General features: G+C 46.6%; 1 protein-coding gene across 1 annotated transcript in view; it reads right to left on the bottom strand.

Moving 5' to 3' along the window:
* Positions 1 to 11,327: 11,327 nt before the first annotated feature.
* The window catches only part of NHP2 (NHP2 ribonucleoprotein), a 28,301-nt gene continuing 27,532 nt past the window's right edge, over positions 11,328 to 12,096 (bottom strand). Inside the window, exon 4 of the mRNA XM_069244466.1 lies at positions 11,328 to 11,650. Within this exon, the coding sequence (XP_069100567.1) occupies positions 11,525 to 11,650 (126 nt within the window). The 3' untranslated portion in view covers positions 11,328 to 11,524. The remainder of the gene's footprint in view (positions 11,651 to 12,096) is intronic.

The raw sequence follows: 12,096 nt of genomic DNA, 5'->3' as shown, positions 1-12,096 counted from the left end.
GATGGCAGGATAATGCACAGCATGTAAATCTGCAGCATCTCATGCCACGAACAGATGTACACTGGGTAAGTGACATTTTCCATATATATATATATATATATATATATATACATATATATATATATTGTGTGTATATATATGTATGTATATATATATTTTTATAAATAAATATATATATATATATATATATATTTTTATAAAGAAAAAAAAATTGAAGCTGTGGGAGGGCTGGGGAGAGAAGTGATATACTCCCACATAGTGATGAAACAGACCCATATTAGTCTTCATGCCAGAGGTGGAAGGATACAAGTCACCCAAACAGAAATTATGTTTTAAAAAAAGCTATGCTGCTATAACTTAAAGAATACGGGCGGAAGGCCATCAAAAAGAAGCATGACGTATGATAAGACAAGGAAGCCACTCACTCTACTCTCTCATTTGTAGAGTTGACATTAAACTGTAAACTTCGCACTTGTATAGCGCACTACTCACCCGTTAGGGTCTCAAGGCTCTGGACAGCCCCAGGGTGAAGCCAGGCATCCAAGCGCTGTGAGGGCCGTTGTGGAGATTAAGCAAGCTATTGCCCAGAGTTACAGAGTGGGACCCATTAATTAGATTAGGAGCCCAAGACCCGCCGAGGTGGGAACTGAACCCTGGTCCTGGGCCAGATCTCTGCATCAGGGTCTGCCGCTCTAACTATTGTGCCACCCTTCTCCACATTAAGCCTTAGACCACGAACAACCACAATGGTAAGTAAGACCTTAAAAAAAAAAAAATAATTAATGTACACTGTGTGTCCTTCCAGACTGCAGAGACCTGCACTGGGTTGATTATAATCTGGCAGAGGTCCTTGATGCACGTGCATGACTGTTGCGTGCCAAATCAAAAACCTTTAGATATACACTGTAAGGGGCTGCCAAGTGTGTGATGTTTACGAAAGTGTGAAATGAGAAACAGTGACCTGCCAACCTAACCATAGTGAAACCAATCCAGATGCTTTTGAAATACGTCATGAGGGACACAATGAATAGTTCACTTAACTAAAACAAACTGTCCTGAGTACAAAAGGTAATAAGGTCCATGCTGGAGATACATGTGAAATAACGTATCAGCGCAACATAAAATTAGACAATATTGTTTGAAAGGCTGGTAATCAGTTATACAGCTGAGGTAATATAGGGCACTGTTGGGGAGAACTCCTGACTAAAAATTCTCAAGTAGGAAATGCACTGACCGCACTTGGGCCCATATTTATACTTTAACGCAAAAGTGGCGCAAACTTAAAAAATACAATTGTATTTTGTAAGTTTGTGCCGCTTTTGCGTCACAAAATGATGCAAATGCGGGGCTAAAAAGGTATAAATATGGGCCTTGGTGTGCTCTGAAAAAAATATGTGTGCGGTCTTCCTCAGTGCAAAGTTTTCTTCTCCAGTTCAGTGCTTGCCCCAAACTCTCTTCATGTATTTCCCAGACACAATGCAGACTAGATCAAAGTTATTTGATACAACTAGTGGGCAGTATCTCAAGGTACGGGTTAACCAAAAAAAAAAAAAACATGCCTGCGGAATAGAAAAAACTGCCTCCACTTCATGTACTGGGATGAGGAGGCCATACCTGCTCACTCAGAAAAGAGGTGAACTACAAAGCATCTGCAATGGTGCTGCACAACTGCCAAGCTCACTTAACTGTGGGAGAAAACCATGTTGTCAAGGAAAACATTGCTGTGCATAACGGCACATCTTCACGAAGTGACACAGGGGACTTACAACCTTACAATCTCTCTGGAAGTTAAGTGAAGGCTGAATTATAAAGGCCTGCTATTGGCTGCTTATGCTTCCTACCGCAAACAAGATGCGTTTTGGCAGCCAAACAAAAATGAAAACCAAGGTGGCACAAAGTAATCGTGGAGAAACTGCTAAATATGAGTCAGAATAACCATTTTAAAATGAGCTGGAAGACTTCAGAACGTAGTGGCCTTCCCTTTGCCTCAAAAAGTAACCACATTTTTCAGAGCCATTACTTGTCTTTGAAACACTTTTTTTTTTTTTAGCACCGTAGGAACTTCTGCCCCTCCACTTTCGCAACAGAGGACTGGAGACTGGTCTCGTGCAAAAAAACTAAACAAAAAAAAACTTGTATTAGTTGTTTCTAATATTGTAGCTAAAAGGCAATTGTGATTCCTTTAGAAACCACAAGAGGACTCACTCTAACCTGCAATCCACAAGGGAACCAACACAAAAATCACTTTTGCAAAGAATGTTACTATGAGGAAACTGGTTTTACTAATGGCCTAACCACCTCCAAAAGCAGTTACAGTGAGTTCATAGCATGTGTTTGCTGTAGATAGTTTCAGGCTCAGATGTGTTAGCATGTTGTTTTTCTTTGAAGACGTCTTTTTTGTTCCGAGGAATATGGTGACTCCTACCTTAGCTGGCAATGTGTACCAAATCCTCATTTTAGTGCCCTGCCCTATTCTCCCCCCCCACCCCCCTCCCCCGCCTCCCCACCCCCAAATAAAAGTCATCGGGTTTGGACATGTATGGCTGAGCTCAGATCTTTGATGCATTCCTCACGCTACCTTCAGGCCCAACTGGTTTATTCAACTCTGATATTTGGAAGAAACAGACATTACCTTCTCTTTAGAACAACATTTCCCAGAGACTTCTGAAATGCTGGGCTTTGTGTCTGTCGTCTTCCAATATCCAGTGTAGACTATACCTGGGTTGATCGAACAGATGCCCTTTCAGAACTGTCCTCGGTATCACACAAAGTTCCTATGGACTGATCCGCAGATGTTGACCCTTTGCCTGACCTCTGACCACACCACATGAGGCCCACCTGACCATACATTTGAAGAAAAACCTTCGATATAGATGGGAGAGACAATGGGCACACCACAAAAATGCAGTGACAGTTTTCTGGCGACACCCTTGACATCTTTGGAGAACATCCTTCTTCTGACACCGTAGGTGAGGAGGGCAGCCCTTTGGGCATTCTGCTCCACCAGCCGTCCCCTAGCACAGAGGCCATCCTCTCCTCCAACTTGGAGCACGAAGATCTACAGGCTTCCATCAACCTTATGCTTTCTGGGCCTCAAATCAAGACCTTAGCGAAGGGACGAGAGAATATTTGATGCAGAAACACATGCCAGGTATCCTAAAAAGCCTTGAGTCAAGACAGAGCACCGCCCCCAAAAGGCCAGCCACTGAGCCCCCACAACCAAGACTTAGCCTTCTGGGGCCTTGGCACCTTCTAACGATGGTCTGCATTGACCAAAAACCCTCTGCGCCTGTACTGCTCTCATCCAGACCACCAAGCCTGAAAATACTCCACTTGATGCTAAAGCCATCTTCGGCTTTGAAACCACCATCGTTGTTCAAGACACAGTCTGATCCCAAGGCACCCAAGCCATTCGCAGTAAACACAGTCTGATCCAAAGCCTCAATAGGGCCGATGATGCCTTCCGTGCAGAGTTCCGATGACTCAGAGCAACCGAATTTTCGTGAGAATCCAGATGCGAGACAAAAATGTGCCCTCTTCCATATTAGCGTGACCTCCAAAAGGCTTTGGAGCCTTTACCAAGACATCGAAGTTCACCTTTGAGAAAAACTTGCCTTGAAGCCTCTTGCTTCTCACGTGCGAGAAAATCAAGGAGAGCGGCACTGGCCCTTTCCCATATTTACCTACACCACCTCACACTTCACCACTACCGTACTTGCCAGAGGGTCCCCTCCATCCAGTTGATGCACCACTCAACCCGGTGCCTAGCAATGATCTGTGGGGCAACTACGATGTCAATCCCCGGGGTACACAGGTATGGATCATTATCCAGCTAAGCCGTCACCCCCAGACAACACAACTGTATATCACAAGGGCTTCTGCTTTCCACAAGGCAGACATGCAACGCCTCTACAAGGCGATGATGTCCTTGTGGCAACAACTTTGTCTAAATTATAGGACAGTCCAATTCCTGTCCATGCTCAAAGGTATGTAAAATTCGGCCACAGATACCTCTAAAGGGAAAGTCAAGGCCAAGGCACTAACACCCAAAGGGCACAAAAAATGTAAGCCTTCCCCCAATAACCCCACTTACATCGGACACAGGTTACCACAGTGCATAAGTACAGCAGCTCTCATGGCATGGGTGACGCTCCCTTGCCTGATAAGCAGAGCAAAAAAAATAAATTTGGAAGTTGCTGGGAGGGGAGGACCTGTAGAAGCCACCACTCAGATGTAGAATAGCAAACTCAGGTAACTGGCTGTCTAGTTATGACGGGGCACAGTGGGATGAAATGCAGCAGCTAATCAAACACCTGCCTGGGAAATTCAAACATGAGAAGGAGCTAGTGGCAGAAGGGAAGATCATTCCAAACACCACTATATGGTGTGCTCTACATGTTGAAGATAGTTCTGCCCAGGGTGTCAACAAAAGCGTCCTGAGCAGGTGCCATGCATGGTTCACCATATCAGGTTTTAAACTGAAAGTCCACCAGCAGCTGCCCCACCTGCCCTTCGATGGTGAACACCTATTAGGTCTACAGGTTGACTGGATACTGAGGGAAAGAAATAAAGAACACTGCCAAACCCATGGGTACCCTCCAGACATTAATCCATTGAGGCACCATTACTGGGCCAGTTCCAAAATCACCTACCCTGAGCCTACAGGATTTCCTTCTTCATTGGGAGGAAATAACATCCAGTATGTGTGTGTCTTAGTGGAGGTACACCATGGCTACTGACTAGAAGTTCTAACATCTGTAGGAAGGTAGCCTCTTTCTAGCCTGGTTACCCCCCCACTTTTGGCCTGTTTGAAAGTATATGTCAAGGTGTTTTTACTGTCTCGCTGGGATCCTGCTAGACAGGGCCCAGTGCTCATAGTGAAAACCCTATGTTGTCAGTGTGTTTGATATGTGTCATTGGGATCCTGCTAGACAGGGCCCCAGTGCTCATAAGTGTGGCCTATATGTGTTCCCTGTGTGGTGCCTAACTGTATCACTAAGGCTCTGCTAACCAGGACCTCAGTGTTTATGCTCTCTCTGCTTTTAAAATTGTCACTGCAGGCTAGTGACTCATTTTACCAATTCTTACTGGAACACCCTTATAATTCCCTAGTATATGGTACCTAGGGTATTGGGGTTCCAGGAGATCCCTATGGGCTGCAGCATTTCTTTTGCCACCCATAGGGAGCTCAGACAATTCTTACACAGGACTGCCACTGCAGCCTGAGTGAAATAACGCCCACGTTATTTCACAGCCATTTTACACTGCACTTAAGTAGCTTGTAAGTCACCTATATGTCTAACCCTCACTTAGTAAAGGTCAGGTGCAAAGTTACTTAGTGTGTGGGCACCCTGGCACTAGCCAAGGTGCCCCCACATTGCTCAGGGCAATTTCCCTGGACTTTGTGAGTGCGGGGACACCATTACACGCATGCACTACAAATAGGTCAATACCTATATGTAGCGTCACAATGGTAACTTCGACATGATCATGTAACATGTCTAGGATCATGGAATTGTCACCCCAATACCATTCTGGTATTGGGGGGGGGGGGGGGGGGGGGGGGGGGGGATAATTCCATGCATCCCCGGGGCTCCAGCATAGAGCCTGGGTACTGCCAAACTAACTCTCTGGGGTTCTCTCTGCAGCTACCGCTGCTGCCAACCCTCAGACAGGTTTCTTCCCCCTGGGGCCTGGGCAGCCCAGTCCCAGGAAGGTAGAACAAAGGATTTCCTCTGAGAAAGGGTGTTACACCCTCTCCCTTTGGAAATAGGTGCAAAGGGCCTGAGAGGAGTAGCCTCTCCTGGCCTCTGGAAATGCTTTGAAGGGCACAGATGGTGCCCTCCTTGCATAAGCCAGTCTACACCAGTTCAGGGATTCCCCCCCCAGCCCTGCTCTGGCATTAAACAGGACAAAGGAAAAGGGGAGTGACCACTCCCCCTGACCAGCACATCCCAGTGGAGGTGCCCAGAGCTCCTCCAGTGTGTCCCAGACCTCTGCCATCTTGGATGCAGAGGTGTGAGGGCACAATGGACACCTCGGAGTGGCCAGTGCCAGCAGGTGACATCAGAGACCCCTCCTGATAGGTGCTTACCTTTCTCTGTAGCCAATCCTCCTCTGAGGGCTATTTAGGGTCTCTCCTGTGGGTATCTCACCAGATAACGAATGCAAGAGCTCACCAGAGTTCCTCTGCACTTCCCTCTTCAACTTCTGCCAAGGATCGACCGCCGACTGCTCCAGACGCCTGCAAAACCACAATAAAGTAGCAAGAAGACTGCCAGCAACATTGTAGCGCCTCATCCTGCCAGCTTTCTTGACTGTTTCCTGGTGGTGCATGCTCTGAGGGCTGTCTGCCTTCACCCTGCGCTGGAAGCCAAGAAGAAATCTCCTGTGGGTTGACGGAATCTCCCCCCTGCCACCGCAGGCACCAAACTTCTGCATCACCGGTCCTCTGGGTCCCCTCTCATCTTGACAAGTGTGGTCCCTGGAACACAGGAGCTGGATCCAAGTGTCCCCAACAGTCCAGTGGCACTTCTGTCCAAATTTGGTGGAGGTAAGTCCTTGCCTCCCCACGCCAGACAGTAATCCTGTGTACTGCTTGAACTGCAGCTGCTCGGGCTTCTGTGCACTTTTGCAAGACTTCCTTTGTGCACAGCCTAGACCAGGTCCCTAGCACTCCGTCCTGCATTGCCCAACTTGCTGAGTTGGACTCCGATTAGGTGGGACCCTTGTTTGTTGTTCTGAGTCAACCGTAGTCCTCAGATCTTCTGAACGCCTGTTCAGGTGCTTCTGCGGGTGCTGCCTGCTTCTGTGTGGGCTCTCTGTGTTGTTGATCGCCCCCTCTGTCGTCTCCTCCAAGGGGCAACCTCCTGGTCCTTCCTGGGCCCTGGCAGCACCCAAAATCCTCAACCGCGACTCTTGCAGGTAGCAAGGCTAGTTTGCGGTCTTTTTGCGTGGAAACAACTCTGCATCCTCCAGCAGGCCGTGGGACATCTTCTGACCAAAGGAGAAGTTCCTGGCACCTTCTGTTGTTGCAGAATCTCCGGCTTCTTCCACCCGGAGGCAGCCCTTTTGCACCTTCATCCGGGGGTTTAGTGGGCTCCTGCCCCCCCCCCCCCCCCCCCGGACACTTTTGTGACTCTTGGACTTGGTCCCCTTCCTTTGCAGATCCTCAGGTCCAGGAATCCGTCTTCAGTGTTTTGCAGTCAGTTGTTGTCCTTGCAGAATCCCCTATCTAGACTTTACTGTCTTTCTGGGGTAGTAGGGTAACTTTACTCCTACTTTTCAGGGTCTTTGGGTGGGGTACCTTGGACACCCTTAGTGTTTTCTTACACTCCCAGCGACCCTCTACACACTACACTAGGTCTGGGGTCCATTCGTGGTTCGCATTCCACTTTTGGAGTATATGGTTTGTGTTGCCCCTAGGCCTATTTTCTCCTATTGCATTCCATTGTGTTCTACAGTGTTTGCACTACTTTTCTGTTTACTTTCCTGATTTTGGTTGTGTGTGTATATTACTTACCTCCTAAGGGAGTATATCCTCTGAGATACGTTTGGCATATTGCCACTAAAATAAAGTACCTTTATTTTTAGTAACTCTGAGCATGGTGTTTTCTTATGATTATAGTGCTAAGTGATATAAGTGGTATATTAGGAGCTTTACATGTCTCCTAGTTCAGCCTAAGCTGCTCTGCTATAGCTACCTCTATCAGCCTAAGCTGCTAGAACACCTCTAATCTACTAATAAGGGATAACTGAACCTGGCAAAAGGTGTAAGTACCACAAGGTACCCACTATTAGCTAGGCCAGCCTCCTACAACATCCCCTCCCATCATCTCACAAAACAGCATCTCAGCCTTCTGGAGGAAGTCCTAACACTTCTTCAAAAAGGGGCCATAAAACCAGTGCTACGCCAACACCTGGGCAAAAGGGTTTACTCCATTTCCTCATTCCAAAGGATGGCTCCCTCAGGCCCAACTGGTACACCCTCTCCGAAGACTTCCACACAGTAACTTTAAAGGATGTCATCCCTCTGCTGCAACAAGGTAACTACATGACGGCATTACACCACAAGTATGCCTACTTTCACATTCCTTTTAATACTGCTACCCGCAATCATGGTGGCTGTCAATATCAGTTCAAAATTCAACCATTACATGTTAACAAGCCCCAAGGGTCTTCACTAAGTACCTGGCAGTGGTTGCTGCATATGTAAGAAGGGGAGGCATCAATGTCTTACCATACCTAGACGATTGGCTGTTCAAGAGCGCAAGCTAATCCCTAGTGCACACACAGGACCCTTCCTCCATAACCTTGGGGTCTCCATCAGTGCCAGAAAAGTCCACCTGCAGCTGCTGCAGATACAACCCTTCTGAGGGGCGAAATTGAATTTGGTCACAGGCAAAGACTGGCCCAGCCCGCAAAGTTTTCTGTACTTTCAGCAACGCGTGCCTCTTATTCAGCCAAACCGGCACATCACAGTAAAGACTTTCATGTGTTGGTTAGGCATGAAGGCCTCATACATCTCCACAGTACCCCACACCCGCTTCATATGTGCCTGCTGCAACAGTGGCTCTCAATCCAAAGGTCACAAGCAAGGATCTAGTGTTGGTGAAAGTCAGTATACTTAGTCGTCTGCAGTGGTGGAACAGCACCAATCTGTTACAAGGGAGGCTTTTCTCAGACCCCCATTCATTACAATGGAGACCTCTCAAGCCAGCTGGTGGTGCAGTACTGTCATGCCAGATCCAAGGTGTGTGTGGGCCTCTCATTACCAGGGGCACCACTCGAGGTCCTAGCCATAAGTCTTGCACTCAAAGCCTTTCTTACCCATATTAAGGGCAAAGTAGTCCTTATCAGAACAAACAACATGACTGCCATGTATTATCTACAGAAACGGCAGCACCCACTCCCTTTTGCGACAGAACACCCAGTACTGGGCACTTTACCACTACAGCCACTTGATGGCAGAGTATCATCCTGGGATGGACAGTAACCTTGCGGACCAGCTCAGCAGGACACATCAACAAGTCCCTGCAGTGAACTCCAACCACAACTTCCTCAATACTTTATGTGCTGGGGCACTCAAACAGACCTATTTGTCCCTCTCAAGAACTCAAAATGCCCCAACTTCACCTCCGGATGAAGCACTACAGATGAACTGGTCAGGAATCTTTACCTGTGCTTTTCTTACTCCTCTCCTTCCCTACATGGACTGGACGATGAAGCAATCCTCTCAGACTTTGGTCGCCCCCAGCTGGACCAGAATCCCCTGGTATTCAGCACGTGGAGATGTCAATCCACCACAACAAGCAGCTTCAAAACAGGACAGACCTTCTACAAGGAAGCGAAGGTCATATCAGGCATCCTTGTCTGAAGCAGCTCAATCTAGAGGTTTGGCAGCCTGCGTCACTCATAGGAATACAGGAACATTCCTAGAGATTCTCAAAAGTGTACTACACAAACATCCTATGCAGCAAAATAGACAAGCTTTGCCGATTACTGCAGTTCCAAATATCTGGACCCCTTTAAACCAACAGTCGAGGATACCAAACGGTACTTGCTTCAACTCCAGAAGTCTAGCCTTGTCTAAACTTTAACATGTCTACACTTAGCAGGCATAGCTGCTTACAGGCAAAACGGGGAATATACTTCCTTGTTCCGCATTCTTGCTGTCAAGGCTTTCATGCAAGGCTTCAGACTTGGTAGCAGAGAGCCCTGCACACTTTAGATGTCAGACGCGCTCTCATGTATGACATCAATAGAACCAAACCTTTTCGCAAACCAGGCCAACTCCATTTTCTTTGCTAAACTTCACAATGACTACCCTATTTCCAAAGCCAGCATTGCAAGATTGTTGGCCAGGTGTTCCCCAACTGGTTATCACAAAGCTAAAAAAAATCCTCCCTGTCACACCCAGGGTGCAACCACAGCTTTCTTGGGAAATATTCCCCTAGGTGACATAGGTAAAGCTGCCACTTGGCCAACCCCACACACCTTCTCTATCATTTCTGTGTTGACATGTTAGCTAGGCAACATGCTATGGATGGCCAGACTGTCCTATGCAACTTTGTCCTGATATCTGCATCATCCACCTGCAAGCTGGCTGATACTGCTTTACAGTCAATGCAGAGTATGTGTATCTACAGCAACACATGCTACGAACAGAAAGTGTTACAGTGTAAGCATCTGTTCATAGCGCTGTAGATTCACACAAGATCAGTCTCCACCCCGGAAGCAAGTAGCCCTGATCACAGATCTCTGCTTTTACTATATATATTATTTTTTTTCAATCCTTATGTGCCACATACTACTGTCACATGCTGTGTAGAAAACAATCCAACATTGAGGATAGTCCCTGTGTGCATTGCCACCTAATGGAGGAGTCACCATCTACCTTGTGACTCAAAAGACTTCTCTGAAGAAAGACACTTTTAAACCCAACACTAGATTGCTGAAATATACAGAGCATGTGAATCTACAACACTATACAATACAATCAGATGCTCACAGCTGAGTAACATTTTCCTCCCTTTATACTGTATCAGAGTTGACTCAGTTCTGTCTGACCCTCACTTTGGAAAAAGTAATGTTTGCCAATCAGAATTATTTGCCACCATTGTACAGACCACCAATCTTGGCAACAACTGAACAGTCAATGGCTGTGCTGCTACAAAGGTCCTCTGAATGGCTTTGAAAACCAGTTATGTCCTCCAGTGTGCCCCACCCAATCACAAGTGTCCACAGAAAGGCATAATTCTCTATTTAGGGGATACCCATCCTCACCCTATGTGCCCTTGAGTAAGACTAGCTACCTCACCTCCAGCCTCTGTTGTGACTGCCAGCAGTGGCAGCAAGATTCTAGTGTAGGGGCAAAGCTCTTCATAAGTGTACTCCTGGGGGAAAAGCTGTCCAGCAGCTCTCCTCAGTAAGAAGGTATTAGCACTCAGAGCTGTGTTTTTTTTCCCCTCCCCATCATAAAACTTGGCATATGTAAGAAGGATGTCCATTGTGCGTCATGAGTCAACTGGTGTATTGCAGGGTCTCTTCGATCCCATGTTGAGGTACTGCACAAGATTGAGTTCTCTTTTGCGTTAAGCTAGGCATGTTTGTCTTGAACACCCCTGCTTCCAGCCTCACCTAATCGGTCTCTCCTGAAACTTATTTGGTGGGCAGGGTGAGAAATCCAGTTCACCGTTTTTGTTCAGTGTACATTTTCAGGTGACAACCCTCTCTTTTCCACATGCTTACAATCAAAGCAGAGGTTTAATACAGAGACTGCACAAAGCAACAAAAACTTCGCCATGGTAACTATGAAGAGCAGCAAATATAAAACGCCTTGAGGCATTTATTTCAGTCCATTATCAAAGCAAAAAAAATATATAAAAAATAAACTCCAGGAGAGTGACAGAACCATTTAGGCAGTATGCATGGTGTGAATGGGAAGCTGTCCAACGCTACAAGATAGTTCTGTGTCACAGCAAAGTCCTCCAGATGCACAAGAGAATGTGTTTAGGATCAATGGTTACAAGGGCGTTGGGAGATCACGCACCTCCTCCATGCACTCGTCAAATGCCTCTTGATAATCTTCATGTGCTTTCACCAGTAACACGCAAGTGGGACGCTTGGACCCTGCAGCCATACCCAGATCCTGCAGAAAAAAGAAAAACGTGTTACAAGGGTTAAATAAGGAAGTGGTGATACTTGACAAGGTGTAAAAGGAACTAAGCAATCTCTGCACCTGTATACTGCACAAGTCACGAAGGCCTTGAGGTTATGCTAACACAGTGCTGTAATAAATGTACTTAGTAGTCAAAAGCGACAATGACACTTTTCTTTGTTTTTTCTTACAGTAGTACTACAAAGAACCCCACCCAAAAGAGGTCCAACTTCATATCCTGGGTAGCGACTTAAGGAGCAAAAGGTCAGATGCAAGGGACATGGGTCAACAGCAGACATCACTGGAAAGCAATATACAGGATGTCATGTCACATCCTAAAACTGTAGAGAGCATATACCTCAGGGGGAAATAGCTTGACATCCAAAGACCACGGACAGAGAGGTAACATAGCCTATATTACTCCTGGGTCTTTATTT

The sequence above is a fragment of the Pleurodeles waltl genome, chromosome 7 (genome assembly GCF_031143425.1).
Source record: "Pleurodeles waltl isolate 20211129_DDA chromosome 7, aPleWal1.hap1.20221129, whole genome shotgun sequence".
Classification (NCBI taxonomy): domain Eukaryota; kingdom Metazoa; phylum Chordata; class Amphibia; order Caudata; family Salamandridae; genus Pleurodeles; species Pleurodeles waltl.
Note: the sequence above shows the minus strand (reverse complement) of the source record. Positions and strands in the feature narration are given on the sequence as shown.